The 20356-nt window shown below is 37.9% G+C and overlaps 2 protein-coding genes across 3 annotated transcripts; both read left to right on the forward strand.

The window, feature by feature from the left end:
* The first annotated feature begins 287 nt into the window (after positions 1 to 287).
* Positions 288 to 10994, forward strand: LOC110163022 (extracellular matrix protein 1-like). Its single transcript, XM_020927937.2, has 10 exons — positions 288 to 441; positions 1764 to 1817; positions 2606 to 2677; positions 3118 to 3147; positions 3966 to 4222; positions 7238 to 7443; positions 8481 to 8766; positions 9238 to 9425; positions 9886 to 9973; positions 10503 to 10994. The coding sequence occupies exons 1-10, from the start codon at positions 369 to 371 to the stop codon at positions 10662 to 10664; spliced, it is 1416 nt and encodes a 471-aa protein (XP_020783596.2). The 5' UTR covers positions 288 to 368; the 3' UTR covers positions 10665 to 10994.
* A 716-nt stretch (positions 10995 to 11710) lies between these two features.
* Positions 11711 to 20100, forward strand: LOC110163034 (phosphatidylinositol 4-phosphate 5-kinase type-1 alpha-like). Of its 2 annotated transcripts, none has more exons than XM_055163252.1 (16): positions 11711 to 11798; positions 14128 to 14162; positions 14308 to 14400; positions 14512 to 14642; positions 14720 to 14837; positions 14915 to 15067; positions 15159 to 15458; positions 15878 to 16107; positions 16489 to 16602; positions 16676 to 16724; positions 16844 to 16928; positions 17003 to 17167; positions 17236 to 17368; positions 17443 to 17505; positions 17587 to 17686; positions 17761 to 20100. In XM_055163252.1, the coding sequence occupies exons 1-16, from the start codon at positions 11756 to 11758 to the stop codon at positions 17761 to 17763; spliced, it is 1815 nt and encodes a 604-aa protein (XP_055019227.1). In that variant the 5' UTR covers positions 11711 to 11755; the 3' UTR covers positions 17764 to 20100. The 2 variants fall into 2 exon arrangements, with proteins under 2 accessions (XP_055019227.1, XP_055019229.1); XM_055163254.1 differs by having other exon boundaries at positions 11730 to 11798; positions 16519 to 16602.
* Positions 20101 to 20356: the final 256 nt, after the last annotated feature.

The raw sequence follows: 20356 nt of genomic DNA on the forward strand, positions 1-20356 counted from the left end.
TCTTAATATTGTTGGGATTTTGAGTTGAAAGTTAGGCCTATGTGACACTATGCAGCCCGACTGAGTTCACTTTAAGTTCACTTTAAATTCACTTTTCACCAGTATTTTACGGTGACATAAATTCTGCAAAAACTGTTCACCAAAGTGATCTGATCCATGTTCCCATAAAATTACGCACGGATGAGTCATGGTAGAAAAGCGCTGCCGTTAGTTACTCTCCAAAACTCCACAACAACTATAAACACACCGCAAGCTTTGGACCAATAAGAGCCCGGGGGAGCTCCTGAGCACGCCCCCTTCAGTCTGCCCTGAACTACTGTGTGGGACCTCCGGACAACAGCGGGACCACAGCGCAGACCAACCCCACCATGACCGCTCCGATCTGGGCTTCGCTTTACTCCGCCGCGCTGGCTCTGGTTCTCCTGGGCTCAGCTTCCAGCGGTAAATACTTTTCCCTTCATGTGTTTTGATCAGAAATAGTTTGACCTGAAAAAAAGTTTTATTTGGCATGGCGTCAGACCTGTAGCCTACTTTTGCAGATTCACTTTTTGATACGACATAAGCAACATTTGGACTGTTAATGAAGTTAATTAATTCCATCTCCTATTATTATTTCTATAATTACATCTGTGTAGCCCCTCAGTCGTCCAGGTAGGGTCCGAAAAGTTTTCTGTCAACTGTAAGTGCATTTTCAGATGACATAATTAAAATTAGTTTTTTTCTAAATACGTGAAAACTGAGTGAGTTTGTCTTTATCAGTGCATTTCTAATCCTTTCACACAGCAGCGTAGCTATTCATACAATTTGTGCTTTAGATGTAATGAGATAGATCTGATTGTTTTTGTTAGTAGTAGCTATTCTTATATAAAACACAAACTCCATGAGATTATTTTGGAAGTAGGCCTATTTATGAACGAAATGAATGATATTGTCTATTATTATCAGAAAATAGTTAAATGCATTATAACTTTAAGTAAGTTTGTTTACTTGGTGACAGTACTTTTGTAACTAGGGCTGGGTGTCATTAAGAAGTTGCCGATACGATGCATACCTTGATACATAGACCACGATACCATACGTTTTTCTATAGTGCACTTTCAATTCAATAAAATTGGAACAATATATTTCAAATCAATTCAATACTGTTCTAAAAGTCTACTTAGTCCACTGAGTTTAAGTCAATATGAAAAACCCCACCCATTTTACTCATCAAAACAGTGAAAATGTCAACACAACTGTAGCTCTAACACAAAATTATTTAGTAAAATACCTAAAAATAGTTGTGGTGATGTATCGACACAGCAGCCCACAATATCAATACTGTATCATCAAATTAAACTGTATGATATATCGTTTCAATATTTTTGCACACCTGTTTTTGAACCCGTTTATATAAATAAGAAATATACAGAGCATAAAATGAACTATAGTATAGAAAGTAGTTAAAAGAGGCCATTACTAGAACTTTCAGTGTTTTTTTGTTTTTGTTTGTTTGTTTAGTTTTTTTTTTTGCACTTGTAGCCTATTGTATAATTAAGAAGCCTACACAGCAATGCATTCATTCCATTTGTGCCATGGGCCTGCTTTAACTTGTTGGCATAGTTAATTCTTATATCTATAAAAACAAACTGTGTGTAGAGACTGGTGGGTGTTGTGTTTGTTTGAGTTCCCTGTAAACTCCTTTGGTCTGTTTGTTGGGTTTCTGATTTGTGAGGCTGAATCAGTGGACTGTTATGTAATGCTTTCTCCTGTCTCTTTTCCAGATGATTACTTTATAGATGAGCATGTCGTCCCCTCTCCCCAACAACCCCTTGAAGGTGCCTGTCAAATACATATGCTCACTAGTTTGATTAAAGCACTTAAAATACCATATTACTGTTACCATAACTTTATACTACTTTATTTTAGTAGTCGGCTAGTCAACCATACATTTTTTGATTAGGATACTAGTTAAATTATTATTTCTAGTATGTTAACATATATTTTTAAGCCAATAAAAGTTGAAATATAGTCCATGAAGGCTTAATTTAGATTTTATGTCAAAAAATGATTACACTAAATGGATTCTTGTGAGTTTTTAGCCATATTATAATGTTGTTACCTCACCAAAAACACACATGGAGTTGTGTTTTGTTTCATTCACACATGGTTATTGTTAGGCTCCCTTTTATTTTTCTCTCAGAGATTGTAAGTTCCAGGGCTGATATCATCCAAATAATTCTAGTGAAGGTGTATGGAGTTTAAAAACACAATGGAGCGCTTCCTGTATTACCACATGACATGACAAGGTGGAACAGAGTGTTTTCTATTTGAGAAGAACGCAGCCTAAATATGCAGGATTTGTGTGAATGAAACAAAACAAAGCTCCAGGTATGTTTTTACTGAGGAAGCAGCATTATAACATAGATCAGAATATAGTGTAATATGGACCCTTTAATAACATCACTGTATTTGTATTTATTTATATTTATAATTTCTAGGGCTGTTTTTACAATGTAGTAGCCATGATTTGTTGATTTATCGAGACAGCCCTGCTATCACTACTGTATGCAATCCACTCATTACAAGATTACTGATTGTGATGTTATTTGTTGAAATCTTTTAGAAGAAATGCCTCCAGGGATGGACATAATGCAGAGGGAGCTGGACCTGTCAGAGCTCTTGGTTGGTTTAAAAGGTATCATAGTATCAAAATACAGACATTTTACATTTCTTATCACTTTTCAATGATCAGAATTGGTCATAAAATAGCTTAATAATAGCAAAAAAAAAGAGCAGTTTTTCTCTTTGTACTCCTGATAATAGTTAGTCGATAATGAAATTTATTGTCAGTAATCTTGCACAAATTATTTGATTTGTCTAATTAACTAGTATCTTGAAATTCATTTAGGTGTCAATCTGTTGGTTTCAGAATGATGAAAAATTTGGACAATTTTCATTGCAATTAACAGTTCAAAACAAACAATTATATCTTTGAACTATCCTCAAAGTAGCACCACATAACTGGAACCTATAAAATTTGAAAAAAATAAAAATAAATAAAATAAATAATAATAATAATAAAAAATACTGAATAAAGGTGAATTAATTAGTAATTTACCTTTCTCCTTTTTCCAGAAGGACCCGTAGCGTTTTCTCCCAGAGCAAGTGAGTATCTTCCCTTTCCATTTCTTCATTTACAAATATCTTGGCAACTTCAAAATTCAGATCCATTGATTCATTTGATTTAAGATTCATTGTCAGTGTTGGACAAATATCAGATGTGTTGAACTAACAATCTAAATGCACAGATTTATTATGCTAGCAAAAAAAAGCTCAAAAATAGTTCAATATATGTAAGCTAGAACAATATTTTTTCAGGTCAATATTTATTGTGTTACTTTTTCTTTGCACTGCTGGGGAATTTGGGGTTATTTTTTAGCTACCGGTATATAAGTTGTCAGCAGTAAAAATTTGAATTAATAACTCATTACAGATGCAAACTAAGTACTAAAGTGTTTTGTTTTGCTGTTTATTTATTGCAGCTCATGATTTTTTGTACAATATTGTAGAGTTAGAATAGTTTTAGTAGTTTAAATCTGCTCTTGGGTTTTTGGGTCAGTAGCATACATTTGTTTCAATATTATCGGCAAAATTTGTTAGCATGACAGAACCAGCCAGACACCAAACTGACCTGTTCAGGGTAAATGCATCACTAGTTTTTCTCTAATCACAGATTAGAGATTGTGGCTACTTGCTACCACTCAAGCCTATAGCAGCTAAAAACTGTAAGAAAAAGGTAAGATGTGGGAAGAGATAGCAGAACTTACAGCCCGTAACAAGTGAGTAATATCACCTAGCCCTTATTGTATGTTTGTATTGGATAACCGTTCACCTTTCCACTAAATGCTGCATACAGAACTGAAATATCTCAAGGGTATGAATTTTGTACATTCACATCTGTTTATTTTGATCATTTTGTTCAGGTCGCCCCCGTGCTTTTGTCCCTGTATCCAAGTATGATGTTCAGTTCCCTCTTGCTCTCCCCACGGCTCAAAACATACAAAACATCTGTCTCCATGGATTTCGTCGCCCACGGTACCCCGAATCCTACTTCCCTAGTTCTGGTTACGGCGTGAGCAAGCGACAGGCCGATGCGGTGAACACTCTGGAGGCCTGGTTTGTTACATGCTGTATACGGGGGCAGACAGAGGAAGCGCGCCTCTGTTGCGCCATACAAGCTGTAAGTAAAACTGCTGTCATAGCAAAGTTACGCTGTTTAAAACTGTGCTTCAAAATGAGTTATTTCTAAACTCAAAAACAGGGCTGTTTATCCAGATTATACTCAAGACCTACAAGAGTGAAAAATACTGCACTGAGTGGAAGAGTGATTGTATTAAAGAACATATTGTGCTTGAACCTCTCATATAGTGGATCATTATGGAGGTGAAAATGGGGGTTTATTTACGGTGGCTGGCAAGTGCAAAAGACAACACACATTGACAAGCTTGAAAACAAAATAACATTTAAAATACACATTTACATCTTAAAACCAGATTAACGTTTCATAAAACACATTTGCAAACAAGCGCCAAGACAAATTTACATGTGGCAAAAACACAAATACAAACCCCTGAAACAAATCTGATCTGGACAGAAAGGGAATGTCCTAAAAAGCAAAAATGACTAACGACCATTACATTTTGCTCAGGAGTAGTTCTCTAAAGATTGTTGTTGTTCGCCTTTACGTTTTCGCCTTTCTTATCTTGATAGTTGTAGATAAATTCTTCATGGACAGAATATGTCTTTTGTGGACCTTGTTGGTTGAAGATTTGGTGGTGGGGCAGATTTATGAAGCTGGTGGAAAATAGGCAGGACATTTCCACAGATATTTTTCAATAGAAAACCATTAACTGGAAGTGACGTTTACCCTACATCGCGGCACTTCCTGCCCTTGTAAAAAAGGTGGTTTTATGTGTTTTTGCCACATGTAAATTTGTCTCGGCGCTTGTATAAATGTTTCGTGTTTTGTAAATTTGTTTTCACATTTGCAAATGTGTTTTATGAAACTACAATTTGTTTTCAAGATTTAACAGTGTATTTTAAGTATAATTGTTTTCAAACTTGTTAATGTGTGTTGTGAAATGTAAAAGTGTTTTGCACTTGCCAGCCACTGTATTTATTGGCCATACGGTGTTTTGAAAAGTGATCAATGAATCCTCAAACTTGCTCGAATCACTCCTGATACAACTTTGAGAGGGTAAATGAGAAGGGGAAACAACTGTAACATGCTTGAAAGCTTTGGAAACTTGTCAAAATGGCACTGTGATTTTAAACCTTTACGGATTCTAATAGTGTGAATTTAGTGTAATAATGACGATTTAACAATGAACATTCAATCCAGACATAACCTGCATGGTGTGTTTAAGTATCATTTCCCTTTTTAAATCCATACAGTATAAAAGAATATGCGCCGTATCCTTTTCCTCACGTCTCTGCACTCATCTCTCTCTCCTGGTTTCTCATCTCTTTATCTTATTCAGGAACTTAGTCTGGTCCGAATCAGGTCATGAGTTCAGGACACATTGCCATAGACATGTAACCCTCTAATCCAGCTTCGTAGTACAGGCTTCAGATGTGGAATGAATAATCACTTATGGTGTTTGAGAAGCTTGTCATGACTGTAAAACCCCAAGAAAATGGAAACAGTTATCATTGTTGCTGTGACTCAGAGATGACTAATTCCAAGACTGAGCTGTTTAATTACATTTTTATTTGACGCACTTTTACTTGTGGTTTTTGGAAGAGTTAGTTTAAGGATGTGTTCGTTCTTGCCCTAATTTGGTGACTGAGATGTGACCTAGGCTTAGTTTGGTGTTCGTCTAGTTCTCGTTTAGTCCTCATCCAGTTCATGTTGAGTCCTATTTTGATGTGGTGTGTGTCCAAGTGTAAACCCATCCAAAAGCTCAGTAAAAAGAATGGAACACACTTGCCCCTGGGCTTAAGTTTGGACATCTCTGCTCTAAACCATGGCCCTGTACTGTACACAAACTGCGTTGTTTTTGTGTGTCATGTTTAAGAATGCTGTACATGTTGAACTTTTTTCATATAAATCCGTAACACGATAAGAGTATGCACAAATACATTCTTGGCATTGCAGCGGCGATGATGTTTGCATATTTGACCGCTTCGAAGGGTTTACTCGATAAGCCTTTTATAAACACACCAGCAGACATAACAGACAGGCCTTGACTTGAGCCTCATAGCCTTCTCCTGGAGTTTAAATAATAATTATATAATTAAAGGCACACTGTATAACTTTTATGGTAAAGGGTATGTCACCTCCTTGTCTCAATGGAGATTAGGGCTGGGTATCATTACGAAGTTGTCGATAGAATACATACCTCAATTCATAGGCCACGATACAAATCTCGATACAGTGCACTTTCAGTTTGATACGATATATTTCAAATCAATTCGATACGGTTCATTAAAAAAAGGCTAAATCATTGCTGTGATACTAGAAGTCTTTGTTAAACCACTTCTTGTGCAAAGTTCATATGAAACACACACTGTCAAATGTGTCACATAAACAAGTTTCCTTCCACTAAGCAAACAACAACACTCTAGCGCTGTAACAAAATAATTTAGTAAAATATACCAAAAAATACTCTTGGCGATATATCGACTATATTATCACATTAAATGATACGATATATCAATATTTCAATATTTTTGCACACCCCTAATGGAGATGTAATTGCTTTGTCTGGAATGTTTCACTGTATGGCATTGAACGTATTCAGGGGACACCACTAGTCTAAATTACAGGCCAGACCAGCAAGAATGCTTGTTTTAAATGGTTTGCAGTAGTCCAAAGTTATTCCTCTCTTATCTTTTGAGTTCAGAGCATCTTAATTATTCACCCCAATAACTTTTTAGAGACCAGGGTGAAGTTTTTCCTTCACAATTAAACAAAAAGCAACTAGCATGTTAAGAGACGCCTATAAAACGTTTTATATAGATGTATACAGTACACATTGGACATATTTTTATCTCAATAGCTGCTTATATAATATATCTACAATGGGGCAAGACAATTTTTGCTCAAATACATGGAAAAAATCAGGTACGAGGTCTTTAATGTCATACATTTTAGGCAAAGGTCGACCACACAACCCCGCACCAGAAGCTCTTTTTGTTTGTAATCATAGACTTGATTTAAATGAATAATATTGTGTTTTTCTGTTTTCCTCAGTGGGAGAAGTCTATCAGTCATTTTTGTGAAGTTGGTTTTAGAATAAAGGCTCCTCAATTCTACTGCTGTAAACTCAATAAGAGCGAGTGGCTGCCATGCTTTGACCGCTCAGCTCAAAACCCAGAATATAACCCAACGGAGGACTCACCCGTGCAGCCTGTGCTCACCGAAAACAAATTCAACTTTGACCCCAGCTCCTGCCCCGGGTAAGAGGACAAATATTCTCGCATAATATTGTAGCATTTATTATAGAATGTTATCAATTTATACAGACTAGAATAAACATTTAATCTAGTCGTTTTCATGGGTCAGTTGATCAATATAAGACATTTTTAAAATCTTCTAACTGGAAATAAAGCATTAATAACAATTGATACAGATTATAATTAGACAACAGAACTGTAAAGGGTGTAATTTCATGGAATCTCTCTCTCTTACTTTATTTTTTGTATTAGTTTATAAGACATTTGTCCCATTTTTCTGTGCTCTGGGGCAGCCTGACAGGGTGAACCAATCTTCAGATCTTGAGCTAGTCTTTGTCAGAACCACCTTTTGTCTATTGATACTTTGCAGTGATCTAACTCTGAGGGTGTTCTGCCTGTATGTTTATGGGGAAATATTCAGAAGTTACCTTTGTGACACAAGGCAAAGGCACACACTAGCAATAACAACCAAAAAGTTTTAAGATGACTTTTGAAAACCCAAGAAAAAAATACTAAATTGATTTAACAGCACATTTTCAGGAGCCTGTGATCAATACAGATGTTCATGTTCCTGTTTAGGTGTTTGATTTTCAACAAAGGTGAGAGTAAATGAAAAACTGTTGGCTAATGCAAGCTATGTGGCTGTTTATATCATTATTACTTTACATTTGCATTAAGTACGTTTGATTTTATAATGCTGGCCAAATATTGTACCATTTTCAATTGAGCTATATAAGTATACAAGTGTCTATCCGTATATGACCTTTTTTTGATATTATATTTTGTGATAGTTGTTTTCAATTATATATCATTTTACATTTTCGGCTACACCAACTTTAATTGAGTATATAATAGTTCTAGATTCTCTATCTATTTTCAGAATCTTCTGTTTTATTCATAACTACACTTTTAGTCATGCTATTACAGTACAATGCGATTACTGTCCTTTTAAATCCTACCACATTTGTTACAGATAATGCAAGAAACATGCTCTTTTGCTTAATTTAGTAGATGATTCATCCTGTGTCTCATATTTGCAGAGCATCATTGACTCCTCAGAGCATAAGAGATGGAAAAAGAGGGGAAAAGAAATCAGCTACCCCCCTCAATGTGGATCTGGACTTCCCTCTCGCTGCTCCGACCGATTCTAACATAGGGTCTGTCTGTCGTAATCTCAAAGTGCGACCACATTACAACATCAAGTGTCTGAAAGGTCTGGACCAAGTGGCTCTTCAGGCAAAGTCCATCAACACCCTCGAGAAAAATTTCAAAGTCTGCTGCAAAAACAATAACAAAGAGCGTATTCTCCCCTGTGCACAGAAAACAGTAAGATAATCTGGGTTTACTCTTGTCCTGGTTTAGTCCTGGTTTGATCCCAGTTTAGTCCTGATGCAGACCTGTGGCAGCTTTTAGTAATAATAATAATTATTATTATTATAATGTTTCAGGCTTAGTCTAGTCCAGGTTTAGTTTCTGTTTAAAGGCATATTCACACTCTACAAACCACATTAAAATTGAGACTAAACCTGGAACCAACCCAGTTCTAGAAAAGGACCAAACCAGGTCTAGAACAGGACCAAACCAGGTCGAGAAAAGGACCAAACCAGGTCTAGAACAGGAATAAACCAGGTCTAGAACAGGACTAAACCAGGTCTAGAAGAAGACTAAAGCAGGTCTAGAACAGGACCAAACCAGGTGTAGAAGAAGACCAAACCAGGTCTAGAACAGGACCAAACCAGGTCTACTTAAGGACTAAAATGGACTCAAACAAAACTCATCATTCTTTTGTTTTGACAGTGGCAGGAGGAGATGAAAAAGTTCTGCGTCGCTTCTAAACACAAAAGGATTGATTTCCCCTGCTGTGACGGTGGAGTTCAGTTTGAGTGCTTTAAAAATATCTCCACAGACCCTGACTATAGCAAGACTCTTACAAAGAATCTCTCATTGAGCAACATGTGTGACACTCACAAGATTATCACGAAGAAGTAAGTTTTGTTCATTTTTACGGGACATATGCAGTGAAATTTACTTTTATTAACTTTAACCCATTTCTTGTAGCTTTGTCAAAGTTGTATTTTAATTGATTCATGCATTTCTGAGAAGTATTGTATTGTCCTGCAGTTGAGGCTCGAATGCTCAGAAAATTTCTATTTTCCCCTATGTCCTATCCCTGCCCACATCTCTGTACTGAAAAAATCAATCTTAAAAAATTGTATATAGCCATTTTTTTGCAGTAAAACCATGCAAATGACAAATATGATTCAATGCCACTATGAAAACCTTGCCTGTAAATTTCTTGGTTGAGGTTCACACAAAAAGAACAAACACGGTAAATTAAACATGCAGGCATGGCTTGGAATGCAATTATTTGAATGTTATGTAGACAAAAGTGTATTGACCACTTCTTATTGTGTTTTGTTTGATAAACTGTATTTATAATTCCAGGTTCTCAGTCGGAGTGCCTCTCAAAAGTGTGGTGAGAAAATGCTGCCACCTGTCGCCAATAGAGAAAAGTACATGTATCGCTCAATCGGTGAGTTTGTCCTTTTCAAATGTTACTGATCAACATATATGCAATATTAATAGCAATCACATTATTTTAGCACAATTAACAAATGACAAAGGTTGCAGTTATTTAAAGATGCATGAAGGGTCTGAAGGGTCTTCCTCCTGATTGTTTGCATGCTGTGCCTAGAATGTTCCATAGTACAGCATTTCCTTACATATTGCCATAACACCACCAGGTCACGTTACAGCTCCAATCTGTAGAGATTTGGGCCTCTTAGAATGTGTTGGTTGTCATTTGTGTCCTCTTAAAATGTTCTGAAATGCATATGATTCTTCTGTCATGTTAGTTCATCTTAGTTCATATTTCAGTCTTCTTTCTAACACTTCTTGATATATTGAAAAATGTGCATTTTATGTGTAATCCTAAAAAATAAATCACAAATGAGAAAAAATTCAGTTAGATGCTTTTCCAAAGTTGTCTATGCTATCATCAAATTGTGTTTTTTTGTTTTTTTGTTTGTTGTTATCTTATGAATGTATTTTATTTTTAAAAGGTGGAGGAACTGTTTGTGTCTACTTGTTCATCCAGAAAGTCTCCACCATCTGTCAAACGCTGCTGCCGTTTGTCATCTCCAGAGTGTTTCCATAAACTTCTCATGGATGCCATCATCAAGGCAACCTCACGCCAGAAAAAGAAAATATGCCCAGTGTCTTAAACCTGTGACTACCCTGTGCAGACCCTACTGGCTAGGGCCTTAAGACAAAGTACTCAGAAGTGTGAAACTACAAACTATTGTATCTTTTACAAAGAGAGAAATTACATAAAGAAAGAATGTTTTAACCTACTGTAGGCCTGTACCAAACACTGTAGGGCTATATGTCAGATTGTCTCTACTACTATTTTTATAGAGGTCTTTTCACAGAGTGTCCATGTTTCACCAATAATAAAAGTTAAATGTAAACCAACACCTGTTAAGATTTTTGTTTTAAATGGAAAAAATAAGCGATCAAAATAAATAAATACAATAAAATAAGTTTTATGTTTATCTGGGGTCTGAATTATTATACAAGACAAGAGTAAATCAAGTTATTATAAAGTGAAATCTCTCCCAAAAGCTTTATTAACAGTAGCATTTGAATGTTTGCAGGCTACTCATGAGCCGACATCCATATCTAGTATATTAACACACATTTCACAAAAGAAAAACAAACACATATTCTCAGTACGCCCACTGACTGTAAAATGTGATGAGTGTTTGAGGTTATAAAATATAAAAGAAATCACATGCATATATAAATATTTGTAGATGTCTGTCCTGTATGTAGGGGGGGACTGTATACTGTGTATTGGGACACTTTATCCAAACCATACTCCGGTCAGAGAGTAAAACGGACACGGGGACGTATTTTCTGAGCTTTAAAGTCCTGTCTTCAATCTTTTAGCTGATATGGACAGATTTCGTCTGAACTATCATTTCATCTGTAACTATCTCTGTCATAAGCGCAGACTTTTTTTTTTTTTAGATTAGGTTAAAGGTAAAGATCTTAAACTACAACAGTTAGGCCACAAGTAACAGCATCACCATGGTAACAGTGACAGCGTTACCATGGTGCTCCCAAGGACCCCTGATCTGCCTATGAACTACAACTGCAACTGTACTAACAGTTAGTGGGGAATTTACAGCATTAAGTGTAAATTTAAGTCTAAAAAATTTGTCCAAGTGAAGGCGTGCACTCCCAGCCTCTTCCACCAGGGGGCGCTGTGTGAGTGTATCCCTGAGCAGCGGGACTGGAGCCGCAGATAATAATGGCGTCTGCGGGGACAGAATCAGGATCAACAGCCCCTCCAGGTATTTTACAGAAACAGTCATCCTCTCAGCTGTTTTCTTATATTTATGCAATCCGATAAGTCTAGAATCCTGTACAAAAGCGGGTGTTTATATCTTTATTTGTCCGCTGCTGCATCATATCGATCCGAGCCGGCGCAAATAGCTAGCGTAAATGAGCTAACTAGCATCGTAGCTTTTATACCACTACAAATCAAAACAACTGCGAACTAACCAGGCATTAATCACAACCAACTATACACAGTTTCCCCATATTTGCTTAAGTTCAGCGGGTTATCTTTTCAACCAATCTTGTTATTGTCACTATCAGAGCCACTTAACCAAGAAGCTGATAAACTCTCCCTCAAACCACGTTGGCTAAAGCGATTTCTTATCAGAGATGTTAAATGTGTAAATATAGATACCGCCGTTAGAAACTGTGTGTCATATTTGGTGTTGTAGGAGTCGGGATTTCGCTAAGGCCCTGATCATAATCTAAACTGGAATAAAGGATTCGCAGTTATTTTTCCGTCCCGTTTCTTCATGTGGTTACACCCCCACCACTTCACGACTTAACCCAAGTGCGTTCAATCATTGTGTGCAAGGAAACCCTAATATCAATATAATTTTACCAGGCCCCCAAACATAGGGTGACCAGACGTGCCTATTTACCCGGAACAGTCCTAGGTTTGAGCCTTGTGTCTCTTGTCCCAGCAGATTTATCCAAAACCAGTGATTTGTCCCAGTTTTATACAAGAGCTGTCCCAGGTTTCCCTGTTTTTGACCAGTTTGATCTACACCAGGACTAAACCAGGACTATATCATGTCTATTTCAGGTCTAAACCAGGACTAAATTTGGGATAAAATAGGACTATACCAGGACTATACCAGGACTATACCAGGACTATACCAGGACTAAACCAGGACTAAACCAGGTCTAAACCAGGACTAAACTTGGGTTAAAATAGGACTATATCTGTTCTAAACCAGGACTAAACCAGAACTAAACTTGGGGTAAATTTGGACAATATCAGTTCTAAATCAGGACTAAAATTAGGCTAAAATAGGACTATATCAGTTCTAAACCAGGTCTAAACCAGGTCTAAACCAGGTCTAAACCAGAGGAGCATAAATTGCATTTGCTCAGCCAAAATACAGAAGCGCAGTCTTCTGTATTTTGTCTCTCAGATTATACACTGACCTACACATGAGTCAAGAATGGACAATGCTACATGCTTTTTTCACAGTTTTATTTATACCTACCATCCTAGCCAGGGTGTGTCCCAGTTTTTTATTTTGAAAATCTGGTCACCCTACCCAAACAGACTATTACCTTCAGTGTAAACTTCAACCAACATTAAAACAGTAGCGTCATGTACCCTCTGACAATGGTACAGAATAAATGTAAGAATAAAATGAACCACTTTATTCCAGTTGCGTTGTAGATATAGATAGACATGTTGCCCTGTGTTTGGGCTGTTGAGATTGGGGCCAGTGCACGGGGCTGTCTGGGTGTTGTTGAGATGAACAGATGGTTTGTTTATTGTCGTGTTGGACTGCTATGACGACCTAATTGGGTTAGACTTAATGCCTTGTCGAATCTGCTGGACTGTAGCCTTCAAGCCAAATCATGATTATAGCTTGCTTGTGTCTCAGCCTCTCACAGTGACAGGTTTGTTATTATTACACCTGGCTCATTTCTGCCAAGTGACAAAACTGGACTATGAATACATTTTGTGGCCAGTGTATTGTTGTGTGCTATGCTTATTTATCCAATGACATGCTTCACAGATATTAGGACTCAGTTCTGGAGGAGAGCTTTACAGCGAGGTACTGGCATGGTGTGGGTTTTTGTGTGACAAGAATCTGCATGGATAGACTATTACAGTGTGTGCTGCTGTTTAATACAGTGAAGGGAAATGTGGGCTGTAGCCACTGTGTCCCTGAAGGCCACAGTTTGTCCTGAAAACTGTGAAGATGTGCACGGAAATCAGTGATTCAGAATTCACACATTTTATGTACATTAACTTGAACTGTATAATTAAAGTGTGTGTTCTCATCATTACTGGCGCCTGTTTTTGAATACTGAAACTGGTTGTTGAAGTGTTTTTGTAGAGCACTTGTGGCAGAGCCGTATCTTCTGGGAGCCAGATGAATCTGGAGCATAACCCACATTTATTTTAAGCCAAAGTCATCGGCCAGAGCTGGAAATAACCTCTAATTAACCAGCTTTTTTCAAACTTCTGTTAACAAATGTGATTTTGAAGATGGCCTTTGATTCATTGAACATAAAATAATCTTAGATAATATAATTTATAATATTATATAATTTTATGGTTTCTCTATTTTTTAGGAGCCAGCAGTATCAGAAGGATGGCTCCATCTGATGTAAGTAAACATTAGTCATGTTAACTCTGATCAGACCTGAGCATCAGTCATCTCTTAAAGTAGTTTTCCATTTAAATGCTTCCTGTTTGAATGAAGAAAAAAACTTTATGAAATGAATAATAACCCAGTGACTGTCCCACTACAGATGCCTGGCTCTTCAGGCACAACTCAGAGCATGAAGAAGACTATCGGACATCGAGGGGTCGAGACCACCACAGGAGAGACCACTTACAAAAAGGTCAGTCCTGAGAAGGGCTCGCACTTTAAATTCCCCTCATGAGAAACTGTTGAACAAAATATTATAATTAAGCTTTCAGCAGCTTAAATGTGTGTTGTTTTTATTTGGTAGACCACATCTTCAGCTCTCAAAGGAGCCATTCAGCTGGGCATTGCACACACCGTCGGCAGCTTAAGTCAAAAGGCAGAAAGAGACGTCCTCATGCAGGACTTTGTGGTGGTAGAAAGTATTTTCTTCCCCAGGTTTGTTACTTTTGATATTGACATTTCCTTCTTTATTTCTGTAGTTTACTACATGTCCTCTTCCTCCTTGTTTACAGTGAAGGCAGTAACCTGACGCCTGCTCATCACTACAGTGACTTTCGCTTCAAAACTTACGCTCCTATCGCTTTTCGCTACTTCAGAGAACTGTTTGGGATTCGACCTGATGACTACCTGGTTAGTACTTTTGGAAGCAGTGTAACTGCTGCCATGTGGACATTTTTAATGTGTGATTTGTGTATTTAATGTTACAGTATTCACTCTGCAATGAGCCGCTGATCGAGCTGTCTAACCCCGGGGCCAGTGGATCACTCTTCTATGTCTCCAGTGATGATGAATTCATCATTAAAACAGTTCAACACAAAGAGGCAGAGTTTCTGCAGAAGCTGCTGCCCGGATACTTTATGGTGGGTCTCATCAGACACGTTCTAATCTACAGTGTAATATTATTCTTACTGAAGGTGACTAATTGCTTTAATGTGTGTTATTCTTTTGCAGAACATAAACCAAAATAAGCGCACTCTGCTTCCTAAGTTCTACGGGCTGTACTGCGTCCAGGCTGGCGGAAAGAACATCCGAATTGTGGTAATGAACAACCTGCTGCCGCGGATCATCCCCATGCACCTGAAGTACGACCTGAAGGGCTCCACCTACAAGAGGCGCGCGTCCCCCAAAGAGAGGGAGAAGGCCGTCCCTACACACAAAGACCTGGACTTCATTCAGGACCTCCCTGATGGACTTCTAATGGAGGCTGACAACTACAATGCTCTGAGCAAGACCATACAGAGAGACTGTTTGGTAAGGCCTCTCTGTACTGTTTATAAAATTTATCATTTTAAATTATAATTTTATAACAATAAATTAATTACTCTGGTGTAAGAAGAAGCTTGATACTCCATCGATTTAAATACACCAGTGAAAAATACCCAGTGACTCCCTCTGTAATGAACATAAATTCCACTGAGGCATAGAACTCCATTACAATATTACTGCCTCATAAATATGTAACTTTGAACCCAAATAATGTTTTTTAATCTAATCTTATGGTCATATTACTTTTAAAAAGATCAAAGACAACCTGGTCAAATGAGTGTCTGGTTTAAATAATATTTTTTTGTATTAAGTAGTCTTAGTAAGTAAGTCTTGTTTTTTTCCTTCTACCCTTTTCTAACGTCTGTAATTAAACAAGTAACCTTTCATTTGTCTGTGCATTTCAGCTTTTACAGAGCTTTAAGATCATGGACTACAGTCTTCTAATGGGGATCCACAACATGGACCAGGCCAACCGCGAGAGAGACCGTGTTTACTCTGGAGACAGTGGGGGGTCAGAGGGCGCAGTGACCCCAGACCAGCGGCGCCCCCAAGCCCAGAAGAGCCTGTACTGCACCGCCATGGAGTCCATCCAGGGAGAGGCCCGAGGGAAGGGAGCACTAGACTCTGAAGACCAGTGAGTCCAGCCATTCTTTTTTGTATTCAACAGAGGTGATCATGGTTAATGCAGTAATCCGTTATTTGTTATTATAGGCAATAACCACACATTAACAATTCTTTTTGTGATGTAATGAGTCTTTTCATTTAGTTGGCAGGAAATTGTGACGTAAGTCAGCTGTATGCCACAAACATCAGAGGAGTTTTCTGAAAGCCCAAATTTAAATAAAAAATGTTAAGACAATTCAGGAGCTTTATATTTCCTTTTTACTAAGAGTTTGAACTTCACTTTGTTCGTGCAAAATGCGCTGCTCTTAGGGTTGTGTTTGGATGGACAGTATTGGGTGAACTGAGTGCTGTGTTTGAATGGACACTGGTCAGTAACAGCTGAATGATGCAGAGTGCTGTCGCTCTGGACTTGTCGTTGCAGCATGGGCGGGATTCCAGCTCGAAACTCAAAAGGAGAGAGACTGCTCATCTACATCGGCATCATCGACATCCTCCAATCCTACAGGTCAGTGCCACATCTGCTGGTTTATTATCACACTGTTTAATGCATCATCATGACTCATCTAAGTGTTTCACAGATTTATCAAGAAGCTGGAGCACTCCTGGAAGGCATTAGTCCATGATGGGGTAAGATGCTTGGCTGAATCGAATTGGTTTTCTAAACATGACCAACATTTGAGGTATTTCTTCACATTTAGCAAACTTTCACTGAGCTGTATTGATGCTGTTGTTGCCTTTCTACTCAGGACACTGTGTCAGTGCACAGACCGGGCTTCTATGCTGAACGTTTTCAACAGTTCATGTGCAACACTGTCTTTAGGAAAATCCCCTGTAAGCTCAGAGCACATTCATTCAGAACAGGATTTTGATCTGCCCATTGTGACTTATGTGGTTGATGTTTCCAGTAAAAGCATCTCCATCTAAGAAGAGTCGAAGTGGAGGTCCAGGTGGGCTCAGGAGAGCTCCAACACTAGGGGCTCCCACGCCCCTCTCTCACACAGGACAGTCCATGGACCCCAGAATAATGTATCATTCTCACTTCAAAAGCACTGAGTCTGATGGAGAGGCTGGTGAGTAGCAACAAAAGCTTTTGTTCTGAAGCGTGTGTGAACAAGTGGTCATAATTGTTTTCCTGCAGGTGTTCAGTCCGGCCGGCCAGATCTGCTCCCCAGGACCCCTCCCCCCACAGACTGCCCCGCTGAGGCTGAGGCCAACCTCTCCACGTCCTCTGTGGGCAGCACAGGAGTAACCACCTCCTCTCCTCGCTTACGGTATCATATTAAAGATCTAATTACATAAGTGTAATGTTTTATCTATGGTACTGTAATGTTTTTCCTTTGATCAGGTCTGTTGGAGTGGAAGTGCACAAATCAGAGAATACAGAACATGAACAAATCGCTCTTCACAGGTGAAGTTGACCCGGTTACCTCTGTATACTCAAAAGCCCTCAGATATATTGTAATTGACTCATATGATATTTCTGTTACAGTCTGGATGCAGAGGGGGCTGCTAATGTAACTGGTAACTCATCAGGAAATGAAGATGTAGTTTCACTTTCTGACGTTATCCCCGAGACTAACATCAACTTTGTAAGTCAACACTGTCGGTACTAGCAGAGTGCAGTAGTTGTGTTAAGTTTCTAACATTTTAAATTTGTCCACAGTAAAAGAGGATGTGTGCCATGACATCGGTCCTCTTTGAGAGGAGTGGTGAACGTTTAAGAGACTTTCAGAGCGACCTATCCTTCCTGGACGCGCTGTTGCACATTTGGGTCTCTTCTGGTTTGATGCTGATAAAGAAGTCTGCCAAGACTTGAAGGTGAAGATCTGTGGCAGGATCCATTTTTCTCAGCCTTCACCATCACTGTGCGTAATTTCATTTCCACTCTGACCCCAAACCAAGCTCCCAAACTCCAAACTGGGCTCTCAAATCCTTCTGAGAAAGCCCTGATCTGGCAGCTCTCTAGAAGTTATGCCATGAAGGTTTTGTTTGTCACCTCAGTTAAAATGATCCTTCAACATTCAGAAGACAGTGTGGTGGGCAGCAGATGTAAGTTTGTTTTATGGACTTGTATAAAGACACTGCCCGTGGAAAGGTTTTGTGTAGGTGAATATATGAAGTAGGTCCTCCGTTGGTGACCTTAAGAGCTGAAGCAAATCCAATGTAATGGTTTATATATTTTCAAAAGCTGCTGTTTGCTTTTCAATCATTTCCCTTCCTTGGTCTCACATTTTACAACTTTAGAGTTCACTTCCATTCTTTAATAGTAATTGTCTTGCTGGAAGGCACAGTGGTGCTACTAAGATCCAATAGGGTCTTCCACTACTGAATGTACATTAAAGTATTTTTTAAGTTACTTAGAGAGCCACATCTGCACAACAGTGTATGTCTCCTCTAATGAGACAAAATGGTGTAACATTGCTGGAGAGTGGTTCCTGCTGTCACCAACACTAAGTTTGGTGTTAAATTTGTGCTGAAATCTGCCTTATCACTACAGCCAAACTCTTCAAACTGCCATCTGTGTGTGGACCAATGGGCTATGGGTCATCGGAGCTAAAAGAGTGGTGGTATTCAGTAATTCAGTTTCTCTTTGTTACAATACAAGATATTGTAAACCTCATTTTGACATCAGATTTAGAAGAGTGTTCATATGAATAATTTCTGCTGGTAACAGAAATGAACCCTGCCCTCTTCCGCTCTTGGACCAATATGACTGACTGCGATGTGGAACTTGTTTTTGTATAATAATAGTCTTATGCTGCTTCTATACAGCTTTTTCTGTTGACACTAAATAAGACACTTTTGTTTGACTATCAACAACTGAACACATTTTATGAAGAGATACTTGAGTGGTCCTGGGAGACTGTTCTTCCAAATCATCTCATCTGGCAAATGTATATTATTAAGTCGTATAAAAAGACTGAGAGACTGAGGCAATGCAAGGTGGAGATACAGACCGAAAGAAGTCCTTTTTGAAAGCACAACGGAGGATTATGGACTGAGAATTTGAGGCACCAAAGATAGGGTAAATGTACTGGTTGAGGCACTAAGCTTAAGTATGTAAGTAAAGATGAAACTCTTGAATTTCAATGTTTGTCAGATAATATTTATATCTGCTTGTTCCCAGACTTTTGTAACTGTTGGTCAGTCATCCTTTATTTTACACTACTTATGATTAAGTAACATGTAATAACATTGTAATAAGGGTTATTACATGTTACAGTGTACCTAATGAAGTAGGTACGTTGTATTAAAGGTAGTGTACAAATAAAGTTTAGACTTACATTTCAAACTGAAGTATATTTAATGCTGGCATCTCACCCTTTTTTGAATTTGGTTTGCTATACTTGAAGTGATCTGGAGTTATATTAATGTTTACCTTTGATGAGTTTGATATGCACAACCACCAAAGAAAAACACTCCCAAGAAAGAAGGATTAAAACTAAAATGTGTAAAGAAAAAAAGAAAAAGAAAATGCGAAGTGTATTTTATCTATTAGGGTTGTCCGTGTACAGTGGAAGAAAGTATGGCATGTACATAATGCTTGAACACTACATTTAAATCAATGCAATTTAAAATACAATCCATAACATTTTCAGAAGAGTATATTTATTAATGAGACTGATATGGCTGAGCAAGTTTTTGTATATGGTCCTTAAATGATTGTTCAAATACTGTAACTGACAGAAGGATGTCTGAAACTTGATAGCATGTGCTGCCTGTGAAGGGGAAGTTTTATAAATTCATTTTTATATTTCGTGTTTAGATATGACGTATTCCATGATGATTGTGCTTTTTACATGAATGTTCACATGGCTGCGTTGCCAGTGTTGCTGGGTGTCCTCTATGCTTCAATACTATATTTTTAATCTGTAAATTGTGGATATGTACATACAAGTCACGGAAATGCCTTCTCATTCATAATGTGCTGTTTGTCTTTCTGCCATGTTTTATTTATGTGGTGGTGACATGATTTTAAAGGATTAAACATATTTTTAAAATATCTTCTCTTTTCTCATGATTTTTAAAAGTTTTAAAGTGCCAATAAATGGCACAATGGCCATCCACAGAGGAGTGGGAATATTCCCAATTTTTAAGACAGACTCCCATAATAACCGTGCAACCGTCAAGTGGCTAAACTTGTTAAGTCATTTAATATTTTTAATAGTTTCCTGATCTTTCAACCTACAGCTCAGCATCTTTTCACAGTACCCAATGTTTTATGAATTATTTTAAAATCAATATTACACAAGTGTAAA

The sequence above is a fragment of the Boleophthalmus pectinirostris genome, unplaced genomic scaffold (genome assembly GCF_026225935.1).
Source record: "Boleophthalmus pectinirostris isolate CB_2022bp ecotype Guang Dong unplaced genomic scaffold, ASM2622593v1 HiC_scaffold_6, whole genome shotgun sequence".
NCBI lineage: Eukaryota > Metazoa > Chordata > Actinopteri > Gobiiformes > Gobiidae > Boleophthalmus > Boleophthalmus pectinirostris.

Bases quoted from the DNA above. Each gene is read 5' to 3' on its own strand.
- LOC110163022 (XM_020927937.2), top strand. From the start codon at position 369: ATGACCGCTCCGATCTGGGCTTCGCTTTACTCCGCCGCGCTGGCTCTG. The intron at 4,223-7,237 runs GTAAGTAAAACT...TGTTTTCCTCAG, and splicing joins TCTGTTGCGCCATACAAGCT to TGGGAGAAGTCTATCAGTCA. The intron at 9,974-10,502 runs GTGAGTTTGTCC...TATTTTTAAAAG, and splicing joins GTACATGTATCGCTCAATCG to GTGGAGGAACTGTTTGTGTC.
- LOC110163034 (XM_055163252.1), top strand. From the start codon at position 11,756: ATGGCGTCTGCGGGGACAGAATCAGGATCAACAGCCCCTCCAG. The intron at 16,929-17,002 runs GTAAGCTCAGAG...TGATGTTTCCAG, and splicing joins TGTCTTTAGGAAAATCCCCT to TAAAAGCATCTCCATCTAAG. The intron at 17,369-17,442 runs GTATCATATTAA...TCCTTTGATCAG, and splicing joins ACCTCCTCTCCTCGCTTACG to GTCTGTTGGAGTGGAAGTGC.